Genomic DNA, 26,628 nt, shown 5'->3' on the forward strand with positions numbered 1-26,628 from the left:
TTTAATTATTGACTATTCAAAATTATTTTTTAAATTATTAAATATTAACTTTTTTAAATTATTAAATATTTAAAAATCAATTGAAATTTAGTTTTATAAAATTAAAATTTAAAATTTTAATATATATTTTTTAAATCAATTTTATCCATGGTAAAAATCAAAATGCTCTGTCAAAGTTAAAAATTTTAAAATTAACAAATTTGAATTAATTTATTTAAATAAATATTTAAAAAAGATGAAAATTAAAATCAAAATAACTCTAATTCTACGAATTTTAAATTCTTAAATTTCTAAAATTCTCTGTGTTGAGCTAAGTTCTGCATAGTGTGACATTTAAACTTGTCTAGTTATTGAGAAGCACGAAAATCTCCAGCATGTTATTTTACTCGGATAAAATCAACAATAAGCTTATCAATTATCAATTATCTTACCCATTGATTGCTTATAATATGTTTATGAGGAATACATATTATGTCAAAGGTCAACGTACTACATCAATAGCTAATGTCTTGTCAATTAACAATAGTAAATAATTAATTAACAGAGTGACAAAATATTTACTTTTAAAAAATAATCAATGAATTCCACAAAAACGTGAAAAGTGGAAACAAATGCATTTAAGCCAAGAATAAAAACTAATGAGAAGGATCAAAATGCATTCAAAAGCTTTTGCAACGAAAAAGCTGAGGCAATTTGTACCTTAGCAGAAGAAAGATGAAAAATGAGTCGTCTCATCCAGCAGAAATAACTAGTGAATCGGAAAAGGGAACTCAGGTTCCAATGTAACAAGCTCCAACTAGGATAGTTCGTACTGTACAACACTACTTAAATAATGAACAAATTTCTTCCCCCGCAAGTTAATTACATTCTTTTCCGATATTATATTTTAGCTCTTGGTGGAATCAATTGAGATAGATGTAGACATGTAGTGATGTAGTGTTGAATTTATGATTATTTTATTTTATTCGGATAAAATCAACACTAAGATGTAGAAGCAGTTGTGTGCAATGCTACCAAGGAAGCATAGTCACCTCCCATGTTCAGTAATGCTTCATGCTTTCCCTTCTCTGCTATTACCCCATTTTTAACTACTGCAATCAAATCCGCACCCTTAATAGTGGACAACCTATGAGCCACTACAATTGTGGTTCGGTCCACCATAACACGGTCTAGTGCATCCTGAACCACTTTCTCAGACTCAGCATCAAGAGCACTTGTGGCTTCATCTAGTAGTAATATTCTTGGATTCTTCACTATAGCTCTTGCAATTGCCACCCTTTGCTTCTGTCCTCCAGATAGTTGAATCCCTCTCTCCCCTACTACTGTGTCATAGCCCTGCATATATAAAATAATGCTCTCAACTATTCATATGCTATCTAAATAACTTGTACTAATTCAGAATTTTTAATATACACACCAATTGCAAACTACTAATGAAGTTGTGAGCATTTGCCAGTTCTGCTGCAGCTATAATTTCTGCTTCTGTTGCATCTCCTCCCTTTCCATAACCAATATTGGCTCTGATGGTGTCATTAAACAGCACAGGCTCTTGGCTCACCAGGCCCATCTGTTGCCTCAGCCATTTCACTTGCATGCTTTTGATTTCTTTTCCATCCAGTGTAATGTGACCTGAGTCTGGATCATAAAATCTTTGTAATAATGAGATCACTGTTGATTTTCCACTTCCACTTTCTCCAACCAGTGCAACTGTCTGTTTATTTTATTAGTGTATAGTTTTGGAAGAACAGTTTAGAGTGTGAAGAAGACAAGATGTGAAAATTAGAAAGTTACCTTGCCGTGGTCAATGGTCAAACAAAGATCTCTGAATATTTGAACATCAGGTCTGGAAGGATACTTGAAACTGACATGGTTAAATTCAATCTCTCCCTTGACTTCTTCCAGTGTCAATCCAGATTCATCACTTGGGTCTATTTGTGATTTTCGATCAATAATAGCAAATACGGAAGCAGCAGCACTTTTTGAATTAGATGAATCAGGGACCAAAGAACCAGATTGAGAAATTCCCATAGCTGCCATGCTGAGAGCAAAAAATACCTGGAAATCACAAATCAATATCATCAATACAAGAAAAACAGTGCACATGGCCACCCTATCTCAGTGAAAAAAAGTGATCGAAATTTTGACTCGGTGAACAAGTTAGGAGAGTAACTTACACGGAAAACATCAGACATTGTAGCTTTTCCATCATCTACAAGTCGGGCTCCAACATAAAAACTCAATGCATAAACTGCATACAGCATGAAGAATGATACCCCATAACTAATTCCACTAATTATCCCTCGCCTTATGCCTGTCTTAATTGGTCCTTCACATTTCCCCTGGTATAATTCCATCACCTTTTCTTCAGCACAAAAAGAAGCAACTGTTCTTATACTCCCTACAGCATCATTCGCCACTTGACTTGCTTCCTCATACAGTTTCTGTTAGGTAAATAGATTATTAATACTCATGTCAATTGTCACAATCTATTGATCTGGTTAGATTTCATCTTAAAATCAATTGACATTAAACAAAGTTACCCAATAGGCATATAAATTGTGCCTGCAGAATTTAGATAGGCGATGTGGGACTTTCCAACAGATCCATGTTCATATAGTATTATTTTTCTCTCTTCTTAGTGTGGTGCGAAAAATGAACAATGAAATGTACAAATAAATGGATCTAAACCACTTCATTTTCCCTGAAGATGAAAGAACAGATATTTCCATATTCATTCACAGTATTAGTTGGTTGCTTAGAGGGAGTGAAAAACAAACCTTTGCATCTGCGCTGAATCCTTTCAAGAACTTGAATTGCACATATCCATTTAATCCTAATAGAGGTGCCAAAGCAAGCATTAGAAGAGCAAGCTGCCAGCATGCTTCGAAAGCAATTGCCAAGCCACCTACTGCTGTAGCAATATTTTGAACCAGCAAACCAAGTGCATCTCCAACCAAAGCTCGAACAGCAGCTGCATCAGAAGAGAGCCTTGATCCAATTGCTCCACTTGAATGTTCAGCTTCATCAAACCAACTAACTTCCATGCGAACTACTTTCTCAAAACACATTTTCCGAATCCTTTTGATCAACTTACCACCAGCAACACCAAAAAGGTAGAATCTAGTTGGACTAGCCATAAATGATACCACACCAAGTGCAACAAATAGTAATGCCCAACGTTTTGAATCTTTGCGAAGTTCATCAACTGGCTCATAGAAAATACTTATCATTTTGGAAATGAAGACCGCAACAATGGGTAATAATACTCCATTTACTACTGCAGCTATAGTCCCTGCCAGTAAGACTAGAATCTCAGGCTTGTTTAAATATGCCAGGCGATAGAGTGGCACTTCCGGTGGTGAAGAAACTGTTGAAGGAGGAGCTTGAGGTCCTCCACCTGCAGGTTCCAAGAAACCAACCATTGTGGGCACACCAGTTGATGCTGAGAATGAGATTCTACCACTGCTTCCAGCTCCTGATGACCTTTGGCTTATAGAACGTAAGAAAGATTTTTGACTCGATTGTCTCCCAAAATGCACTATACTGTCAACCTTGTCTATGTCATTTGAAGCATTTTGTTCTGACCCTTTAATTTCTTGAAGTCTAATGAGCTGCCTATAGGCTCCGTTAGGATTCTTGGTGAGCTCAGCATGTGAACCTGATCAATTGAAAAAATGTAATAACTCAATAGGCTATACAAACTCTTGAGAATTGACTAATTGAGTCATGGAGAAATTAGATTTCTATTACTGCATGTTATGTCTACCTATTTCAACTATTTTTCCTTGATGAATAACAGCAATGCTATCAGCATTCCTTATAGTACTTAAGCGGTGGGCTACAATGACAGTTGTTCGGTTTATCATTATTCTGTCCAATGCCTCCTGTACAATTTTCTCAGATTCAGCATCAAGAGCACTAGTAGCTTCATCCAGAAGTAGGATTCTTGGGTCTTTCAAAATTGCTCTGGCTATTGCAATTCTTTGCTTTTGACCACCTGATAGTTGAGTTCCATGCTCACCAACCATTGTGTCTAGTCCCTAAGTTCATAATTCATAATTATACAAAATTACTAAAGTGAAAGGATCACTCAATGTAATGATAGAAATTTTTTTTTTCTCAAGTCTTGTATACAATGCAAATAAAGATAATCCCGACCAAGGTAGAGGGTTAGAGAACATTTCAATTTGTTAAGAAGTAATTCACTATGCATTTTTAATTTTGACATTTGAATGGACATTCAAGGGTTGACCTGAGGAAGTTTATCTATAAATTTGGAAGCATTAGCCACTTCCGCTGCAGTTCTGATTTCTTCATCAGTTGCACCATCCTTGCCATAGGCAATATTCTCTTTAATACTGCAAGTAAAGAGAACTGGTTCCTGACTAACTAGGCCTATTTTCTGTCTGATCCATTTCAGTTGAAATGCTTTGAGGTTGATACTGTCAATGAGAATTTCACCTGCCTGTGGATCATAAAATCTCTCTATCAAACTAACAACCGTGGACTTCCCACTCCCACTTTCTCCTACCAAAGCTGTGGTAGTGCCACTTGGCATTGAAAGGGAAAATCCATTGAATATCAGTTCATCTGGTCTTGTAGGATAACTAAAGCAAACCTCCCTAAGCTCTATATCTCCGCGAATGTCATCAAGTTGCTGACCAGTGGTGTCATAAGCATCAATTTCTGGTTTCCTCTTAATTGTTTCAAACATCTTAAAGGCAGCAGCTTGTCCAGCAGCAAAAGCACTCAAGCTTGGAGATGCCTGCCCAAGAGACCTGGGATTGGAAATATAGTTAGGTAGGATAATATAGTGGACATGTTTTGATAAGCTTCTTCAGAAGAAATTCTTAGAAAAAAAAGTAGAAAGAAAATCTTAAATAAACTTCTCTATAAGGTAAAGCTAGCTTATACATGAATTAAAGATAAGATTTTAGAAAAATTAATTATAGAAAACTTCTGCAAATTAGTTCATACAGAAGTTAATTTTAGTTTATGGAGAAACTCATTTCATTTTTTCTTTCAATTTTTATATTCTATAAATTCTTATGAATAAGTTTACCCAAACAGGCCTAATATCTATTTGTATCTTCTGAGTTTTTGGATAGGGGAAGGAAATCAATTTTAGAAATTATAGGCTCACACTAAGAAAGAGAAACACACACAACTTACATGGAGCCAGTCAATACAGCCATAATTACTGTCACAACCACTCCTCCTGTATATCCTTTCTCTATTATCATTTTTGCACCAAACCATATAGCCAAACCATAACTGCAGGTAAAAACAAAATAGAGACAACCAAATCCCAAACCAGAAGCTAGTGCCTCTTGCACTCCAGCATTGTAAGCTTTGATTAAGGACCGATTATATTTAGCTATAGCTTGATTCTCCCCAGTGAATGATGCAACCTGTGTTGGATAAATGGAAGTCATTTATATGCAACATCCAAAAGAATAAAGTCAGGAGTTCTTTTTTTGTCAGGTGCATACAGTTCTGATAGAACCTATTGTCTGCTCTACTACACTTGCTGCTATAGAATAAGATTCTTGTCCCCTAGATGATGCTTTTGCAATAGCCAGGCCTATCATAGCACCAGAGAAGACAACAGGTGGAATAGAAGATAGCATGACAAAAGTTAGAAGCCATCCCCTGACGAATGCTACGACAAAACCTCCAGTGAAAGTTGCCATGAATTGTATGAACTGGCCCACCTGAAATGGAAGGGGGGAAAACAATAAAGCTTACAGGAAATGATAATGATTTAACTAAGACTTGTATGGTTGTTTATTAGTACCTTCTCACCCATGGCATCTTGAATAAGAACAGTATCACCTGACATCCTTCCAACAACCTCTCCGGTCTTAGTCTCTCGATCAAAGAAGCTGACATCTTGCCTTAAAATTGTTTGAAGGTATAAGCCTCTAATTCTTGCAGCTTGTCTCTCCCCAGTGATCATCCAGCACGTCAACTCTGATAAATAGCAAACAAGGTTTCTTTTTGGGTCATAATAAGTCAAACTAATGAGTTAGAATTGTAAGAACAAATAGAAACAGATAGTTCCATGTACTTACGCAAAAGTGAGGCGAAAAAGGTTCCAACAGCCAAGTATACAAATTTCAGAGACGCCTGAACACAGTAATTTATTGTGAAGTGTTAAGTCAAAGAATGTTAAGTTGCTAATATTCCTATAGTAAACGGGTGCTATGTAGTATATTGCATACCCCCCTAAAAAAACGCTTCTCAAGCTTCACCAATTTCACCTTAGATATTTCACGTTATGTTGGTAAGATGGTTTAATAAGGAATTACCTTGGAAACTTCATCAACAACTTCATCGGTGTTTTTATTACCTCCGAATGCATTGATCATATTTCCAAATATCAGAGTCATCAAGGGCAAGGAGACTCCATTCCCAATAGCACCAACAGTCCCCAGAAGCATCAATAAATGATCCAAAGGATCAGCAAAAGAGAAAAGCTTGTACAAGGGTACTGTTTTGGCAGCTTCATCTTTGGCCTTGCTCTTTGAATCTTGCTTGCTCTCAGAATCTCCATTCAACTCGATATCTTCTGCCATTTTCTTGGTGGAAGACTTAACACTCCCCTCTACTACTTAGTAATCACTGTCAATGAAAAACACTGGCAGGAAATGCATTACAGGTTCAGGTTAGTAACACAACATGATTATTGTGCTCTGTAAAGCGTAACCTTATTGTGAAATCTCATCTTTTTTACTTATTGGTTTGTTGTGTGTGCACTGAGTTTGTGACGAAGATGATGCCATTTTATTAATGGGATGTTGGTGTTATTTTATGGTATTTCTTTAAGGGGATATTTTATAAGTGTTATTTTTATAAGTTGTTATTTCTTATCTTATTTTATCAATGTAGGACTTGTTTGTATCTCAACAATTTCCCCTCAAATAAGAGACTTAACCTTTCATGCAGCGAGTCTTTATATATTACATTATATGTTATGAGAGTTGTTACCGCATCTAACCAAGCGGCTCTGATACCACTGTTGGAATTATTTTATAATATTTATCTGAGGGGATATTTTATAAGTGTTATTTTGATAAGTTGTTATTTCTTGTCTTGTTTATTGATGTGGAACTTATATGCATCCCAATAGGAGGTTTTGAATTCAGACTCAGTCAAACACGAGAAATACTTGAGGGAAAACCATTAGTTAACTTTGACATAATTTACTCCGCAGAAGATATGCGACGTAAAATGACAAGTTAATAACAACAAAATCAACAACAAGCAGTTGAGAGAATCAACGTAAGAATTATGCTTCAGAAGAATAAAGGCTAAACGCTTATTTACACTTGTCACTTATCTTACACATGACACATTGGTCATTGGCGTAATTTATTGATTGCTTATATGATATGTTTATGTGGAATACATATTATGTCAAAGGTCAACGTACTACATCAATAGCTAATGTCTTGTCAATTAACAATAGTAAATAATTAATTAACAGAGTGACAAAAATATTTACTTTTAAAAAATAATCAATAAATTCCACAAAAACGTGAAAAGTGGAAACAAATGCATTTAAGCCAAGAATAAAAACCAATAAGAAGGATCAAAATGCATTCAAAAGCTTTTGCAACGAAAAGCTGAGGCAATTTGTACCTCAGCAGAAGAAAGATGAAAAATTAGTCGTATCATCCAGCAGAAATAACTAGTGAATCCGAAAATGGAACTTAATTAGGTTCCAACTAATGTAACAAGCTCCAACTTGGATAGTTCTTACTGTACAGCACTACTTAAATAATGAACAAATTTCTTCCCCCGCAAGTTAATTACATTTTTTTCCGATATTATATTTTAGCTCTTGGTGGAATCAATTGAGATAGATGTAGACATGTAGTGATGTAGTGTTGAATTTATGATTATTTTATTTTAAAAAGTATTGACTCATCATCATTCGTCTTTCCTCTTATTAAACTTTTTTTTTTATCATTTCCTCTATTATATCGATAGACTTTATATTTTTTTATGAAGTTGGAAAATTCAGATAGAGAATATATATTCTCATGAAGAGTTCTTTCAGATATACACTTTGTAACGAGGCTGTTTAATTACTCTAATATTTATTTTTTTTTTTTGTAAAAATAGGAAAGATTACAAAGATGGTCGCAATGAGGATTGAACATAGGTCCTCATGTTTCTAATTACCCCAATCCCTCCCCACCCAACCACTAGGCTAACCCTAATAGTTTAATATTTTTCTTTTCAGTTTAATTTATCCTTCTTTCGAAAAATAAAATAAAATAAACATTTCTCTGTTCTGCTGCCAAAGAATTGTTGCAGAACACATATTTAGTGTGGTTTTTTACTGATCTTTACATGTATTTAATATTAAACATATACATTAATTAATTATAATTTTATCATTAATTTATTGTTTATATAAATTAAATTAAGTTTTATATTAATAAAAAAACATTTTAAAGAAACATATGATGTTATAAAGTAAAACAGAATATAATATTTATTTAAATATAACAAATGTATTATGTCATAGATTTAAAAACCACCCAACGCAGTGATGGTCATACTTGCCAGTTGACACAGATAAACAGATTGGTGTGTTGCATGCCTCATTATGTTATATAAATCAATCAATAATCAGTCTACTAAACCCTTGACGATTCACTGTTCTGTGATAAATCTTGCATCTATTCTCTTTCTTTTCTTTTTTTTTTTTTTTTATCTCACGTAATACAAGATCACCTCGAGTTACTTATCTAATAAGCAACGGTTCAACAATAGAAAATGACGGTTGGAGCCATTTGTGAACACTATATCTAAGTCACTAAGAATTTAAGTAGAGTAACAATACCAGAGCATGAACACAGGTAACCATGCGTATGACATGTGTCTCTATTTACAACTGCCAAATCAAGAGAGGTAAGAGAGAAAATTGTTATCTAATGCTAACAATTTGTTACAGGGTGCACTACAACACGCGTGGGTTGCTTAGTCTAAAAGTGATTAAATGAGTTTAAATGTGTCTAAGTCGATCAAAATGTGACTACGTCAACGAAGGTACGTATTACTAAGTCAATCTTGATTCCTTGGCTCGTCAAAGTGGTGGCAAAGTTGGTTGTTGAAGATTTCTCCAATATAGTAGCTATCCAAGCCAATGTTATGCCAAAGCCTAATGTTGAGTTTTGAGTAAGTTGGTTGATTAAAAGCTTCACCAAAATATTAGTCTCCAAGTCGGTGTCATACCAAAACATAATGTCGACTTTTTAGCGAATTGGTTGCCTAGAGACTTTATAGTATCTAAGGACTTTACCAAAACAGTGACTCAATTTCTTCTACATAAAGTTCTCATTTTCTCAAGCCATACTTTAATGGATTCACATGAACACTATGCTTTTTTGGTGTTTTAATCTATATATGATTCATTGTTTTAGTTATTAGTTGGGTTGTTTTAGAACTCTAGAGTCAAGAGGTTCTGAGAGTTAAGTTGGTTTTGAGATAATTTCAAATATATAGTAAGATAGTTTAGCTTCAAGAATGGTATAAAAAGTTTTTTTAAAAACGTAAACCTTATAAGTTCATGTTTTAAGAAATCCTAGAGAAAAGCTAGTGAGAAGTTCTTTGAAATTCAAGTGATCTTCTCCACCTTAAAGACTAAAACCTTTTCCTTCTTCTTTCTTGTATTTGATCAATCTTATTGAGTTGGAGATTCAAAGCTTTTGGAGCCGAGGATCTCATGTTAGAGGTTGTGCGAAACTCTTTCTTCTCTTATCCTCTTCTTAGTTCAAATCATTAAGAGGTAAAAAAAGTTGTGTTGCTTGTTGAATTTCGTGTTAATTTTGTTGTTGGAGTTCATATAGTTGCGTAATTCTTTAATTTGATGAAGATGGGATGAGGAGGTACTTGGGCTTTTGGTTGCTTTTTTGAATTCGCTCGTAAGTGGAATATGTTGGTTCTTAGTTTTTGAGGGATGCATTTTGCTTTTGATGGTGGATTTGTATTGTGTATGTTGTTTATATGTTGTATTTCGCAATGCATATTATTGGATTTCTGAATTTCAAGTGGATTAGGCAAAAATCAATTTTTGCATAAGTACAAAAGTTGATATCACATTGGGCACACCTTTGTGGCATCAAATGTGGCTTCAACTAGATGGGTTCGTCTTGCTCGCGTCAAGCACATGATTGGTAACATCAAGCGTGAGCAGAGAAAATCATCTTAGGTTGAAATCACATCAAACATGTTTTGAACAATGTCAAACATGAGGAAAGAGAATTGTCTCTGTCTAAATCTATATCGGACACTAGTGAAGTGGTGTCAAGCGTGAGACAAGTAGAGTCTATCTGCTGATTAGGGTTGGGTGTGGGTTATTATCACGCTAGGCGTGAGAGTAAGAGGTTTTATGCCTTAGTCACGTTGGGCATAGGTAATTTGGCATCGAGCGTGGACAAGACAGGGGGGACCTTTCTGCCTCAATGGCGGTAGCATCCACGGGATGGTGCCAAACACGAATTGCTTGTTATTAAAATGATATCTTTATGATGAGAATCATGATTAATTGTATGATAAAGATGTCATAATTAGGATCTATTATGATGAAAATTGATATGTTGTGGGATGATGTTTATAATGTAAAGTTGCAAGTTGATAAATGATGTGGTTGTATGAGTTGTATGATGCTATAGTTGATTTAAATTGTTAAGCTAATAGACATGTGGTGTAGATACATGTCTTTGTTGAGATATATAAAAAGTAGAGAAGAATAAAAGATGTTTTATAAATTAAAATATTTCATTGTGTGGATATGCATTTCGATGCTCCGAGAGCTCAAGTTAAAACCCTTCAGTAAGTAAGCTAGCTTCTGAATGGATAGTTGTTTTAAGATTTCTCCTCTAGATTTTGTGTGGTATCCATATGTCAGCAAGGTCCAAACATGTGTACAAAGCGAACAATCGAGTAAAATATAACGTCGAGGACTTAATATTTAACCAAGTATTGGAAGGACATAATATTTGAAAGATAGTCAGTGGGTTAATCTCATAGGAGGCTTAGTATTCAAAACTAATGTTATAGTAGACTCATACCCAAATTATTCAATCCTGACAATAACACTAGACTTCCTAATTTAAGTGATAAAATATGAGAAATCAAATTAAGTTGTTAAACAGGCTCTCTATGAGACTTGAAATTGTCTATACCTGGCCTGGTTGTGGTAGGTTAAATGCTATGATTTGGTAGAATCTAAGTACTTAAACTACTCACCTCTATTGTATGAGACCTCTTTGGTTGATATGTGTAATGATGCATTAGTTGTTTATTATTGCTTATGTTGAATTTTCTAAGATGAAGTTGATGAGTTGTATTATGTTGTAAGTCTTTTGTGTTGTGCTTGATGATGAATTGAAGTTGCATAATGAAATGATTGTTGTTTAATTTATTTAAGTTATTACTTAATGTATTGTTGTTTGTTGATTCTTTTCACAAACTTACCCTTATTTTCCTTGTGTTAAAACTACAACGATCATACTTGATATGAAAGTAGGACATGATTAATTTGATGGTGTGGTTGGCTAGATGGTGAGTCATGTTGGTGGTAGCTTATTTTGTTGAAACTACTCAATTATAGTTAGGTCTTATATAGTTATTTGACCGATAAGTAAAGTTTTTTATAGTATATCTTGTATGTAGATTGTATATGTGTATAAGTTATGTTTTATTTATTTGTTATCTACCTTATACACATATCAATGTATGTGATAATCTCAAATTAGTTGAATGTTGTTATTTTCTTTCTACTATGTTGAGATTGAATTATAATAAATGTTGGACCTGTTAGATCATTATATCATGAATTAGAGGTTGTAATCTAAATCACATTAATAATTATTAAGACAACTCTATCGATGTATATTATTTATAGCTTCTTTTAATTATAAAAAAAAAGTGCTCAAAATAAAATGTAACATTTTTGTTAAGTTGTTTACATTTTTTAGTGGAAAACATTAACATTTTGTTTATCACATTCTTTTACGCTATTCTTCTTCAATTTTTTAACTTTTTACACTTTTTCTATCTCCTTTTCATATACACGTAAATAAGCTGGATCAAGATTCAATAACAATTAATTTTGTTATAAAATACATCCACCAATTTTTAAAATAAAAAATAAATAAATAATTTATGAAAACTAATAAAAATATTTAAAATTGTTAATTTTTATTAATAATATCAAATAATTAAATCTTATTTCAAAAACACCTTTTCAATGTTGATTTAATTAAATCGTGGTCGTATTAAATGATGTTTAACTTAATTAAAGAAGATAATTTTTTTCATTAATATATAAGTGTAACTTGTATTGTTAATATTTAATAGATCAATAAATGTATTTGTTTACATAGGAGTGTAAAATAAAATTCACAATTAATTAATATATGTTAAAGGAAGTATTTATTTCTTATAATTAAGAAAAAAAATATATACTTATTTGTTTTTTTATACAAATACAAAAGACCGGAGAGAATATGTTTAGAAAAAAAAAAATTATGGCCTCTCAAAATAAAACATTATACTCTTTAATATTTAATTTTTGTGAAATTAATTAGAATATACTAATTGTATTCTCCGTTAGACCACTAGGGTTAACCTAATGGTTGTGTGGAGAGAGGTTTGGGTAGTTAGAAGTATGAGGACTAAGTTTAATCTTCATTGCGACTATCTTTATAATCTTTCCTATCTTTATCAAAAAAAATTGTATTTCTCCGTTAACAGAAACCACTAACACAAAATGCATTACAGGTTCAAAGTTGGTACCACAACAAGATCGTGCTCTCCATTAACATGACATAATCTTGAGATCTCATCTTTTTTCTTTTTGGTTTGTTGTCAGTGCATTGAGTTTGTGAAGAACATTGTGTTTGTGGCATTTTTTTAATGGGGTTCTGAATCCAGATTTTGATACACTTGATTATTACACTCATTATATTTAACTTTAAGAGGCTAAAAAAAAAAAGTTTCAGATTTCGAATTTCAAAATTTATTGTATTTATTATATTTAATTACACTTATAAGGCGGCCATTGAAAAACTGTTTTGATATCGACAAAATTGAAACTTAAATTCTTTTAATTATGATATTGATAGGTAGGTAACTGTGGACAAACATGAAATATCGTATTATATAGTTGTCAAACTTTAGACCTCCCTAAAAATGTCTCAAAACTAGGGTTAATTTTGTTAATAAGTCTACTCAAAATAGAAATAAAAATCACAAAACACTCGATTACATTTAATATGATTATATAAAGTTAATTTTTGAATAGTTTTTCTCTTGAAATATTAGTTTATGCAGTAATTCTCCACGCGTGTCTATGTTAATACTATTAGTATGTTATTAACGTTTTGTATTGAAAGTCTCTTTTCATTCTATTTTTTTTTTTACCAATAATAATTATTATTATTATTGTTTGCATAATTTATGTGAGTTATTGTTTCTCAACTTTTTATTTACAATTTCTCTCATGTAGACATTAATTAACTAATTAATTTCAAATTTTAAATATTTTTTATTTCAAATATTTTATTAGTTAAAGAAGTATAGCAACAAGTTTTTTTATGTAAAAAAAAAACATGTTTTTTTTCATAATTAGCACAGGTATATCAGTATAAACGAGTTTTAATAAAAACAGCAAATGAGTCAGGGAATCTCCAATGGAAACAACTCATTTAAGTTGTTTCATGCATTGAAAAATGAAAAAGGTGGTCTCCAGTGTGCTATGTCAGCATTAAGCAACTCAAATACAAATTTACTCCAATGGTAAGAAACTTTAAGAAATTCAAATTTTAGATTTTTTTTCTAATCATTTATGAACCAAATTTAATTTTTTTTAAAAAAGGATAATTGTACTACAATGAAAGAAAATAAATTACGAGAAAAAATACACAATAAGTAGATATTAAAAATAAAATAAAGCAATAGTAAATCCATAAACATTATACGAAATTAATTTTCATAATTATTATTTTTGAAACGTTCCCAAATATGTTCAATAAGATCTGCTTGAAATCTGGTAAGGAATGATTGCTTGAGGAAGTAAGTCTCTCTCTTCTTCAAACAACTCATGTTGTCAGAGTCCTCCAATAACAAGAAACGGGAACTTGAGTTGCTTCATGGGACAAACAACTTCCATTAGAGTTGCTCTCATTATCAATCTTCAATTGACCACCCTCTGAATAATGATTTTTATCATTTTCTTTAAATGTAAATGACTATCAAATTAGATTATTTAAAAATAATAATAAAATATAACTCAAAAAGAACATTTGTTTTACCCTTTGGAAGAGACGAAAGGAAGTAAGGAGAGACAGAGAAAAAGATAAAGTGTATTTTTTAAAAATATTTTTCATTTTTTCTATTTTTCAACTAATTAATATATATATATGACTTGTAATTTCTCCCTTTTTACTTTTTCACTCTAATGCAAACATATCATCAAATAAACTACTTATAATGCATAAAAAAATAAACTGTTGATATGTTTTAAAAATGAATCACTAATTTAGTCGAAAAAGTGATTGTTAAACAAATTCGAACTTAAAATAAACAAATGACAAAATAATTTATAAAATTGTACATCATTAATCAATTTAGCCTTTACTATTGTAACGAAAGGTCGAAATGGTCAATGAAAGAAAAATAAAATAAAATAAAAATTTTGAAATTATAAACTACGAATTTTAAATAATGTAAGATGATGCATGGATGTGATAACGTGATAACACTCTTAGCTATTTATATTTTATAATATGATATGCTTCAACCACTTTAACATTGTCTGTGTTTTTTTTAAACGTTAGTCTTTGTTGTCTACAACTATTTGGTGCTATCTATTAGACGCTTACCAATCACAGCAAAGGATTTCAATATTTGTCAGAATGTTTCTATCTTGAATAATTACATCCACCAAAAATGCAGATCTGAAACCAATTGAAGAATCAGTTCTAATAACAGAGGGAAATTGATACGACTTAAAAGGGTTTTGATAATTGCACTTCATTATTTTAACATCAACTCATACGTTCGCGAGTTCTGTATATTAAAATAGTAATCAATTCTTGTGAAAGATCTTTATGTAAAAAAAGTGATATAAATGGGAATGATATATAAGAATCATTTCCTCAATCAATAATAGAAGAAACAAAATAAACATTTTGTAACTAGTTTCAAGAAAAAACATTACATTGTACATGTAAATAAAGACACTAGAGATAATGCTGCGACATTTAAAATCGATTCAATATTCCGAGCAACTAAATTTTATTCGGATAAAATCAACACTAAGATGTAGAAGCAGTTGTGTGAAATGCTACCAAGGAAGCATAGTCACCTCCCATGTTCAGTAATGCTTCATGCTTTCCCTTCTCTGCTATTACCCCATTTTTAACTACTGCAATCAAATCCGCACCCTTAATAGTGGACAACCTATGAGCCACTACAATTGTGGTTCGGTCCACCATAACACGGTCTAGTGCATCCTGAACCACTTTCTCAGACTCAGCATCAAGAGCACTTGTGGCTTCATCTAGTAGTAATATTCTTGGATTCTTCACTATAGCTCTTGCAATTGCCACCCTTTGCTTCTGTCCTCCAGATAGTTGAATCCCTCTCTCCCCTACTACTGTGTCATAGCCCTGCATATATAAAATAATGCTCTCAACTATATTCATATGCTATCTAAATAACTTGTACTAATTCAGAATTTTTAATATACACACCAATTGCAAACTACTAATGAAGTTGTGAGCATTTGCCAGTTCTGCTGCAGCTATAATTTCTGCTTCTGTTGCATCTCCTCCCTTTCCATAAGCAATATTGGCTCTGATGGTGTCATTAAACAGCACAGGCTCTTGGCTCACCAGGCCCATCTGTTGCCTCAGCCATTTCACTTGCATGCTTTTGATTTCTTTTCCATCCAGTGTAATGTGACCTGAGTCTGGATCATAAAATCTTTGTAATAATGAGATCACTGTTGATTTTCCACTTCCACTTTCTCCAACCAGTGCAACTGTCTGTTTATTTTATTAGTGTATAGTTTTGGAAGAACAGTTTAGAGTGTGAAGAAGACAAGATGTGAAAATTAGAAAGTTACCTTGCCGTGGTCAATGGTCAAACAAAGATCTCTGAATATTTGAACATCAGGTCTGGAAGGATACTTGAAACTGACATGGTTAAATTCAATCTCTCCGTTGATTTCTTCCAATGTCAATCCAGATTCATCACTTGGGTCTATTTGTGATTTTCGATCAATAATAGCAAATACGGAAGCAGCAGCACTTTTTGAATTGGTTGAATCAGGGACCAAAGAACCAGGTTGAGAAATTCCCAGAGCTGCCATGCTGAGAGCAAAAAATACCTGGAAATCAGATATCAATATCATCAATACAAGAAAAACAATGCACATGGCCACCCTATCTCAGTGAATAAAAGTGATCGAAATTTTGACTCGGTGAACAAGCTAGGAGAGTAACTTACACGGAAAACATCAGACATTGTAGCTTTTCCATCATCTACAAGTCGAGCTCCAACATAAAAGCTCAATGCATAAACTGCATATAGCATGAAGAATGATACCCCATAACTAACTCCACTAATTATCCCTCGCCTTATGCCTGTCTTAATTGGTCCTTCACATTTTCCCTGGTATAATGCCATCACCTTCTCTTCAGCACAAAAAGAAGCAACTGTTCTTATACTCCCTACAGCATCATTAGCCACTTGACTTGCTTCCTCATACAGTTTCTGTTAGGTAAATAGAATATTAACACTTAACATATAGCTAAGTCAAAAGTGCATGCTTGTCACACTGTTTAACCAATTCAAATAGTAATTTGTTTACTCCTCTTAGTGTGGTGCCAAAATGAACAATGAAATGTACAAAGAAATGGATCTAAATCACTCCACTTCCCCTGAAGTTGAAAACATAGATATTTCCATATTCCTTCACAATTTTAGTTGGTTGCTTGGATGAAGTTTAAAACAAACCTTTGCATCTGCGCTGAATCCTATCAAGAACTTGAATTGCAGGTATCCAGTTAGTGCTAATAGAGGTGCCAAAGCAAGCATTATAAGAGCAAGTTGCCAGCTTGCTTCAAAAGCAATTGCCAAGCCAGCTACTGCTGTAGCAATATTTTGAACCAGCAAACCAAGTGCATCTCCAACCAAAGCTCGAACAGCAGCTGCATCAGAAGAGAGCCTTGCTCCTATTTCTCCGCTTGAATGTCCAGCTTCATCAAACCAACTAACTTCCATGTGAACTACTTTCTCAAAACACATTTTCCGGATCCTTTTGATTAACTTACCACCAGCAACGCCAAAAAGGTATAACCTACATGGAGGCAAGATAAATGATACCATACCAAGTGCAACAAATAGCAGTGCCCAAAGTTTTGAATCTTTACGAAGTTCATCAACTGGCTCATAGAAAATATTTATCATTTTGGAAACAAAGAGTGCAATAATGGGTGTTAATAGTCCACATACTACTGCAACTAAAGTCCCTATCAGTAAGACTGGAATCTCTGGCTTGTTTAAATATGCCAGACGATACAGTGGCACTTCCGGGGGTGAAGAAACTGTTGAAGGAGGAGCTTGAGTTCCTCCACCAGAAGGTTCCAAGAAGCCAACCATTGTGGGCACATCATGTGACTCTGAGAATTGCTTTTGACCAATGCTTCCAACTACAGATGACCTTTCGCTTATAGATTGCAAGAAAGATCTTTGACTTGATTGTCTTCCAGAAGGTACTATACTTTCTAGCTTGTCTAGGTCATGTGAAGCATGTTGTTCTGATCCTTTAATTTCTTGAAGTCTAATGAGCTGGCTATAGGCTCCATTAGGATCATTGGTGAGCTCAGCATGAGAACCTGATCAATTGAAAAATATAACAACACAATAAAGTATATAAACACGTGAGAATTGACTAATTGAGTCATGGAGGAATTAGATTTCTTTTACTGCATGTTATGTCGACCTCTTTCAATTATTTTTCCTTGATGAATAACAGCAATGCTATCAGCATTCCTTATAGTACTTAAGCGGTGGGCTACAATGATAGTTGTTCGATCTATCATTATTCTGTCCAATGCCTCCTGTACAAGTTTCTCAGATTCAGCATCAAGGGCACTAGTAGCTTCATCCAGAAGTAGGATTCTTGGATCTTTCAAAATGGCTCTTGCTATTGCAACTCTTTGCTTTTGACCCCCAGAGAGTTGAGTTCCATGCTCACCAACCATTGTGTCAAGTCCCTAGGTTCATAATTCAAAATTAATTATACAATATTACTGAGGAAGGACCATTTAGTATAACAACAGAAGTGAGAGAAAAAAAAATTCTCAAGTATTGTATACTATGCTGACAAAGATAATCCTGACAAAGGAAGAGAAAAATTCAAACTGTTAAAATGTAATTTACTGTGCATTTTTGACATTTAAATGTAGATTCGAGGTTGACCTGCGGAAGTGTATCTATGAATTTGGCAGCATTCGCTAGTTCTGCTGCAGTTCTGATTTCTTCATCAGTTGCACCATCCTTTCCATAGGCAATATTCTCTTTAATACTGCAAGTAAAGAGAACTGGTTCCTGGCTAACTAGGCCTATTTTCTGTCTGATCCATTTCAGTTGAAATGCTTTGAGGTTGATACTGTCAATGAGAACTTCACCTGCCTGTGGATCATAAAATCTCTCTATCAAACTAACAACTGTGGACTTCCCACTCCCACTTTCTCCTACCAAAGCTGTGGTGGTGCCACTTGGCATTGAAAGGGAAAATCCATTGAATATCAGTTCATCTGGTCTTGTAGGATAACTAAAGCAAACCTCCCTAAGCTCTATATCTCCGCGAATGTCATCAAGTTGCTGACCAGTGGTGTCATAAGCATCAATTTCTGGTTTCCTCTTAATTGTTTCAAACATCTTAAAGGCAGCAGCTTGTCCAGCAGCAAAAGCACTCAAGCTTGGAGATGCCTGCCCAAGAGACCTAGGATTGGAAATATAGTTAGGTAAGATAATGTAATATCTATTCATATCTTCTGAGTTTTCAGATGGAGGAAGGGAATCAAATTTGGAAATTATAGGCTCACACATTAAGAAAGAGGGACACAACTTACATGGAGCCAGCCGACACAGAAAGAATTACTGTCACAACATCTCCTCCTGTATATCCTTTCTCTATTATCATTTTTGCACCAAACCATATAGCCAAGCCATAACTGCAGGTAAAAACAAAAGAGAGAGAACCAAACGCCAAACCAGAAGCTAGTGCCTCTTGCACTCCAGCCTTGTAAGCTTTGATTAAGGACTGGTTATATTTAGCTATAGCTTTTCTCTCCCCAGTGAATGATGCAACCTATGTTGGATAAATGGAATTCATTTATATATTCTGCACTATCAAAAAGAAAAATGTCAGGAGTTATTTCGTTGTCAGGTACATACAGTTCGGATTGAACCTATTGTCTGCTCTACTGCACTTGCTGCTTTAGAATAAGCTGCTTGTGCCCTGGATGATGCTTTTGCAATAAATAGGCTTATCATAGCGCCACACAGAACAAGAGGTGGAATACAAGATATCATGACAACAGTTAGAAGCCATCCCTTGATGAATGCTATTACAAAACCTCCAACGAAAGTTGCCAGGAACTGTATGAACCGTGCCACCTAAAATGAAAAGAGGAAAAATACCATGAAGAAACAAAGTTTACCTTAAACAAGAAGATGATGATTTAAGACATGTATGGTGGTTCATTAATACCTTCTCACCCATAGCATTTTGAATAAGAACAGTATCACCTGACATCCTTCCAACAACCTCTCCAGTCTTAGTTTCCCTATCAAAGAAGCTGACATCTTGTCTCAAAATTGTTTGAAGGTATAAGCCTCTAATCCTTGCAGCTTGTCTATCCCCAGTGATCATCCAGCAAGTCAACTCTGGTACATATCAAACAAGCTTTTCTTTTGGGTCACAATGAGTCAAACTAATTAGAGTCTATTTGGATACACATTAGAAGTATTTCTGAGATCTTCTCTATTGAAAATAATGATCATTTTTCAGTAGATAAGTTTCCAAAAGCTTTTCTAAGCATGTATCTAAATAGACTTTTAATTATAATTGTAATAACTTATAGATAATCTAATGTACTTACGCAAAAGTGACACAAACAACGTACCCACAGCCAAGTATAGAAGTTTCAGAGACACCTGAACACGGTAATTTATTGTGAAGTGTTAAGTCTGAGAATGCCAAAATTCTAGTATTCCTATAGTAAGCATGTGCCATGCATTTAAAATTTTCAATTAACACTCATATATTACGTAGAGAGTTAGGGATAAGTAGTTTAAGACTATCTAATAATTTCTCTCCTCAAAAAATGTGATAATAATAAATGGGTGATTGCATCCGTACAGTCACTGCTTCTCAGGCTTTACCAATTTCACCTTTCATATTTCACCAATATGGACAAGTATTAGTAAATGGGATTAATGAGGAATTACCTTGGAAACTCCATCAACAACTTCTTTAGAGTTTTTGGATCCTCCAAATGCATTGATCATATTTCCAAATATCAGATTCATTAAGGGCATGGAGACTCCATTCCCGATAGCTCCCACAGTCCCCACAAACATCAATAAATGATCCAAAGGATCAGCAAATGAGAAAAGCTTGTACAAGGGTACTGTTTTGGCAGTTTCATCTTTCGCCTTGCTATTAGAATCTTGCTTGCTGTCAGAACCTCCATTCAAGTCAATATCATCTGCCATTTTCTTGATGAAAGACTTTACGTACCCCTCTACTAATTAGTAATCGCTGTAAACGGAAAACACTTGCAGGAAATGCATTACAGGTTCAAGTTAGTGACATACGACGAGATTATTGTGTTCTATAAAGCGTAACCCCAGTGAAATCTCATCTCTTTTTTTTCCTTCTTGGTTTGTAGTGTGTGCACTGAGTTTGTGAAGAAGATGATACCATTTTTTTTAATGGGGTTCTGAATTCAGACTTAGTGAAACACAAGAAATACTTGAGAGGAAACCATGAGTCAACTTTGACAAAATTTACTTCAGCAGAAGTTAAGCGACGTAAAATGAAAGTTAACAACAACAAACTACATCAAAGCAGTGGGGAGAATCAGTGTTAGAGGGAGTGCCACAGTTAGAATTATGCTTTAGAAGAATAAAATCCGACAAGAAGGATCAAAATGCATTGAAAAGCAAAAGAAGAAGTGAAGAAGCTTTTACAACCAAAGCTGAAGCAGTTTCTACCTTAGCACAAAGATGGAAAACTGGTCGTAGCATGCATCATAACTAAAGTCAGCCAAAGTCTACCCTACGCTGTGTGACTGTGTGAGGAAGGAATCTATAACTGTTAGATATAACCAAAAGGCTTGTATTATAGCATACACATTTATTTAAATAACTTATTAATAAAAAAAATTATATTAAATTATCTTAAAATTTAAAAAGTCTTTTTTAACCCTAAAGTTAGTGAGTTTTTAAAACTAAACTTTTACCGCCGTAGCAGTATTTACTCTGCAAAAGAAGTACGAATTTTGAAATGTCACGTACAATGTGTAGTAACTTTGTAAAGCTTTTATAATTGATTTAGCAACCAAATATTCGGTGACAAAGTATTATATTTTTATTTTGATTACATTTAGGGACTGATTTATTCGGTTGCTAAAATAATATTTGTTTAATAATATTTACATTGGGTCACAAAACTTTTCATAGTAATTTTTTTCTAATTTATATCATATATATAAAGTGATAATCTAATTTGGTTCACACATTTTTTAGGTGATTTTATTTTTAAATTTGTAAATTTATCACTTATTTAATGTACATATTTTTTTAGATGATTTTATTTTTAAATTTTAAAAATAAAAAATAATATTAAAAATTAATTATTCTTACAAGCACAAAACTTGAACATGAGACTTTAAAGTTTGAGGACTAAGCGCAATATTAATTTATCTAACAGATATTGATAACTTTTAAACATTTTTATCAAATAAAATATAAAGACATTAAATGTTTCACCTGACTAATATATAAAAAGCAATAGCCTAATTTGATGTATATATTTTCTAAAAGAATTTGTCCTTAAATTTTTAAATAATAAAAATAATATTTAAAATCAATTATCTTTACAAATTCAAGACTTGAACTCAAGATCTAAAGGTTTGAAGACCAAGCACAACATCAATTGATTTAACAAACATTAATAATTTTTAAATACCTTTATTAAATAAAATATAGAGGTACGGAATGTCTCGACTCCACTATTATATATAATAAAAATTGCTACCGATTTAGCTACTAATTAGTTTTTAATTTATTGATGTATACATTTTTTAAACGATTTTACCCTTTAATTTTTAAATAATAAAAAATTTATAAAAAATTAATTACCTTTACATACACAAGACTCAAACCTCAGACCTTGAAATTTGAGGATCAAAAGTAGCACTAGTTGATCTAATAAACATTGAAAACTTTTAAATACTTTTATTAAATAAAATATAAAGACATGAAGTGTCTCAACCTCACTAGTATATATAAAGGCAATAGCCTGATTTGTTTTAAATATTTGACCACAAACCGATTGCTAATTATGACTGATGGCATTTGATTGCAAAATCCGATTGGTAATACATGATTTTTTTGTAGTATTTTCTTATAATTTCTAATATGCAATTTTTGTCCCTTTTTTTCTAATTACACAATTTTGGTCTATGAAAAATAATGTGACATTAATGTTAACTTAGACTATGATGTGTCACTTTGATGATAAAGTGGCAACTAACATGAATTCATGAAGTGTAGAGGTGTTAAAATGAGTCTAACTCAAAGCGAATTGAATCTGCTCAAAGCGATTGGAATTCACTCAGAGCACCCAAAATTTGGGCTGAGCGAGCCAAGTCAAAGAATACCTCTGAAATGGTCGCACCAACTCATCCTAAGTAAGTAAGTTCTTGCTCTAAGCCACCAAAATTCACTCTAAGGGTCCACATTTAACGTTCTAAGTGAGCCAAGTTAAAGAGCATTTATGAAATGATCTCACTTACCCAATTAAGCAACCCCATGGGCGCTTTAAGTGAGCAAGCCCAAAAAAGATGCATGAAATCAAGAATAATTAAACAACTTAAGAAACATCCTAAGAAATTGTAGCATACAACAACAAGGCTTCACAAATTCGACAATTCTCTTTTTCCTCATCAAGAACACCAAGAACAAAAGAACATCATGGATTCTACTTCAATTTCAACTTAAAACACTTTCCAAAACATGAATCAACATGATAGAATCAACATTTTCAACATGTATGATCAAACTACAAGCTTCTCTTATCTCGAATCACCAAGAACATGATAAAAGAAGGAAGAAAGCCTGAAAATGTTGAGTTCTCGTACAACAACTTCTCACTCTGATACTTAGCTTCAAAAGCTTTGAATCACAACACAACTTCTCAATCTAACTTTGGAGAAGGATCTATAATGCTCTTGTAGAATCAAAAGAAGAAAGTAATTCTACCTTCAAAACTCCTGTCTTTAACTTTTCTCTAACTTTCTTCAGAGAATAAATTTATGAAGTTACGTCTTAAGAAAAACCCTATATACCTTCCTTTAAACTTAGTTAACTTTAATTTCAACTCAAAAAAACATAAATAACTAAACTCATAAAAATTTCCTAATTCTTAAAGTTTTTAAAACAATTAAACAATCCAATTAATAATCAATCCAATTAATAATATCAACAAACACTAATAAAATTCATAAATGTTACATATACCACGCTAGTAGGTAAATGATAAGTGAAAAGTGAAATAGAAACATTAGAGTGAGGATGAGAATAGGATATAGATGTCAATGAGTAAGTCAAGTAGAAAAAAAATTATAAATTAAATATTTTAAAAAGAATTTAAAAGTGATTTTATATTTAAAAAATAATAGTTCTATACAATTCCTCATCGGTGGACCATTTGATGAAGTTGTCCAAGGTAACAATAGTATCTAAAACTAATGTAACAAGTTCCAACTTGGATAGAGTTATAAGGTTTTTAGTGATTTGGAAAGAGGAACATATGGTTGGAGTGGTAATGAGACAGTGAGTTTGAATTCCCTCCCTAACATAATAACTAACATTAGTTAAATATCTTAATAAATAAATTAAAATTAAATCAGCAAATTTCTTCGTCATTAAGTTAAATAAATTATATCCCAAAGTTATATTTTAGCTGTCTAGACTGAATGAATTGATTTTTTTAATTTTTTATATTTTGGTATTTACCAAAAGAAATTGATTTTTTTTATTTGAATGAATCAATTGATTTGTATTGTGGTAAAATTATGACTACTTTATTAAAAAAAATAAAAGTAAATGACTCGTCATCAATCGACATCCCTGTGAGTCATGACTAAAGATTTTTATCATTTTCTTATATGTAAATCACTGTCAAATTTGATTTACCATGTGTGGCTCCAATTACTTTAACGTTGTATTTGTTGTCTTATTATCTACGTCTATTTCGTGTTATCTGTTAGGCCCTTACCATTCACAATAAGGATTTCAATTAGTTGATTGTGACTCTCTGGTGAATATATTTTAGGGTTTATATATCTGTTAGGCCTAATTTTGGTGTATCGTCTATATTGTGTATGTTGTTTTTGTTTGTATACTCTTTATATTTGGTTTGTTTTTTTTAGTATAATAGATTTGAATTCTATAATCTTCTTCATTAGTATTTGTACCGGAAGGTCCCTATCGGTCACGTTGACCAACACGTGCCATTTCGTCAGACACCCATGCATAGCCACGTACAAGCATCATCATCAACATCGGCTCGGCATGAGGCCGAGAACCTACATCAGTCTGGTTAATGCAAATATGGACCATCATCATTCATCGAGTCGGCTCGGTCAGGTGCCGCGCCGACATATAACATACCGGAAGTATACAGGCTGCCGTGTACGGACTGGACGGTTCGGTCATTTGTCGCTCCGACTAGTATTGATTAGACGGCTCGGCCTCTTGCCGAAGGGTTAGGCGAGTCATAACAAGTAATCACAGTCAAGAAAGGTAAGTACATGATTAAAGCCTAAACGACCAATTAGTACCGTATTACCTAATTTGGTAAACATCTGATAGGGCCCATCACGCTCAGGCCCATGTCAGATGCTATAAATAGGTCTCACGTAACAAGGTATGTCACTGTTCATTTTTAACCTAGATACTCGTGCATATACTAACTTGAGCGTCGGAGTACCTTTTGCAGGTGCCTCCCCCCACTTTTGAAGACATCGTTGGAGCTCTTATTCGGTCCCCTTTCACTAGGAAGAACAGGAGTGTGCCCTCAGACAGGTACATTTTGGCGCCCACCGTGGGGCCCAACCGAGAGCAAATTCGAGATTTATTGTTAGAAGAAAGCATGGTGAAAACGAGGAAGAATAACGTGGAAGAACACCAGTCCGAAGACGAGCATCAGTCAGGGGCCGAGACGACAGAAGAAACAAACTTGAATAGTATGGTGCGACAGATGAAGGAGGAGATGGCCGCCATGAAGCAACAACGGGAAAAAGACGCGGCCGAAATGGCTGCACTACGGGCGGAAAACATCGCCCTCAAGAACCAGTACCGTGATCCTACGTGGAAGCCCTCCGAGACGACCCATACTCAAGGATCGTTCCATTCGCATGGCCAGCACACCTCGGTCCCTTACACCTCTGTTGCCCCTGCCGCCCATGCCTCGGCTAGCCGACCGTTACAGCCCATGCCGACAGCATCCCACCGGCACCCCTTTACACCCAATATCATGCAATCCGCCCTCCTTGACAACTGGAAGTCCTTGTCTCTCGACAAATACGATGGAACCACCGATCCAGATGAACACGTTGACGTGTTCCTAACTCAGGTCACCTTAAACACCACCGACGACGCCGCCATGTGCCGAATCTTCCCGACGTCGCTGAAAGGACGAGCGTTGAGCTGGTTCACCCGGCTCCCGGCCAACTCGATCGACTCGTTTGGCACCCTAGCTTCCCAGTTTACCATCCAGTTCGCTACAAGTCGACCACACCAGTTGACTTCTCTATCACTGGTTAGTATCCGTCAGGAGAGGAAGGAATCACTTCGGGCGTTCATGACCCGTTTCAACAAAGTAGCACTGGAAATTCGCGATCTGAACCCTGCGGTTGCTCTTCATCATCTAACTACCGCCCTAAAACCAGGCCCCTTTGCCAATAGCATCTGTAAAAAACCGCCGACAGACATGGATGACTTGCGCCGACGCGCTGACAAATATATGCAAATGGAAGAATTGGCGGAATTCTGAAGCCAAGCCCGAGCGGAAACGTCAGCAAAACTTGAGAAAACGACCGAGACGACCTTTCGAAGCCGTCCTAAAGAACCTCTTCCTCGTGAGAAACATCCCCGAGGGCCGAGGTACTCCCAGTATACACCGCTCAATACGAGCAGGACAGCTGTGTTGGAACAAGCACTCGCTTCGAAAATACTCACAGTTCCGAAACGGGCGTCCACCCCCCCGAGGGCCGATACGACCAAATCCTGCAGATACCA

The 26,628-nt window shown here is 34.1% G+C and overlaps 2 protein-coding genes across 3 annotated transcripts; both read right to left on the reverse strand.

Annotated features, from left to right (window-relative positions):
- Positions 1–629: 629 nt before the first annotated feature.
- On the reverse strand, positions 630–6,775 carry LOC109809100 (ABC transporter B family member 11). Its single transcript, XM_083075815.1, has 12 exons — positions 6,312–6,775; positions 6,075–6,129; positions 5,798–5,973; positions 5,493–5,714; positions 5,173–5,411; positions 4,253–4,778; positions 3,767–4,040; positions 2,778–3,658; positions 2,175–2,441; positions 1,792–2,055; positions 1,418–1,711; positions 630–1,335 (listed from the first exon to the last, which is right to left on the reverse strand). The coding sequence occupies exons 1-12, from the start codon at positions 6,576–6,578 to the stop codon at positions 982–984; spliced, it is 3,819 nt and encodes a 1,272-aa protein (XP_082931941.1). The 5' UTR covers positions 6,579–6,775; the 3' UTR covers positions 630–981.
- An 8,368-nt stretch (positions 6,776–15,143) lies between these two features.
- LOC109808377 (ABC transporter B family member 11) lies at positions 15,144–21,416 on the reverse strand. Of its 2 annotated transcripts, XM_029273407.2 has the most exons (12): positions 20,548–21,411; positions 20,199–20,253; positions 19,808–19,983; positions 19,492–19,713; positions 19,167–19,405; positions 18,511–19,036; positions 18,032–18,305; positions 17,044–17,924; positions 16,534–16,800; positions 16,151–16,414; positions 15,777–16,070; positions 15,144–15,692 (listed from the first exon to the last, which is right to left on the reverse strand). In XM_029273407.2, the coding sequence occupies exons 1-12, from the start codon at positions 20,812–20,814 to the stop codon at positions 15,339–15,341; spliced, it is 3,819 nt and encodes a 1,272-aa protein (XP_029129240.1). In that variant the 5' UTR covers positions 20,815–21,411; the 3' UTR covers positions 15,144–15,338. The 2 variants fall into 2 exon arrangements, with proteins under 2 accessions (XP_029129240.1, XP_029129242.1); XM_029273409.2 differs by lacking the exons at positions 15,144–15,692; positions 15,777–16,070 and having other exon boundaries at positions 16,211–16,397; positions 20,548–21,416.
- Between the last annotated feature and the right edge of the window lie 5,212 nt (positions 21,417–26,628).

Source organism: Cajanus cajan, chromosome 5, assembly GCF_000230855.2.
Source record: "Cajanus cajan strain Asha chromosome 5, NIPB_CcT2T_4, whole genome shotgun sequence".
Classification (NCBI taxonomy): Eukaryota; Viridiplantae; Streptophyta; class Magnoliopsida; order Fabales; family Fabaceae; genus Cajanus; species Cajanus cajan.

What these genes read in the sequence shown, in the direction of transcription:
- LOC109809100 (XM_083075815.1), bottom strand. Translation starts at nt 6,578, where the DNA reads ATGGCAGAAGATATCGAGTTGAATGGAGATTCTGAGAGCAAGCAAGAT. An exon ending in GCTGTATTGACTGGCTCCAT is followed by an intron (nt 4,779 to 5,172) that starts GTAAGTTGTGTG and finishes TTCCAATCCCAG; the next exon opens with GTCTCTTGGGCAGGCATCTC. An exon ending in GATTCAGCGCAGATGCAAAG is followed by an intron (nt 2,442 to 2,777) that starts GTTTGTTTTTCA and finishes TTTACCTAACAG; the next exon opens with AAACTGTATGAGGAAGCAAG.
- LOC109808377 (XM_029273407.2), bottom strand. Translation starts at nt 20,814, where the DNA reads ATGGCAGATGATATTGACTTGAATGGAGGTTCTGACAGCAAGCAAGAT. An exon ending in TCTGTGTCGGCTGGCTCCAT is followed by an intron (nt 19,037 to 19,166) that starts GTAAGTTGTGTC and finishes TTCCAATCCTAG; the next exon opens with GTCTCTTGGGCAGGCATCTC. An exon ending in AGGAAAAATAATTGAAAGAG is followed by an intron (nt 17,925 to 18,031) that starts GTCGACATAACA and finishes TCAATTGATCAG; the next exon opens with GTTCTCATGCTGAGCTCACC.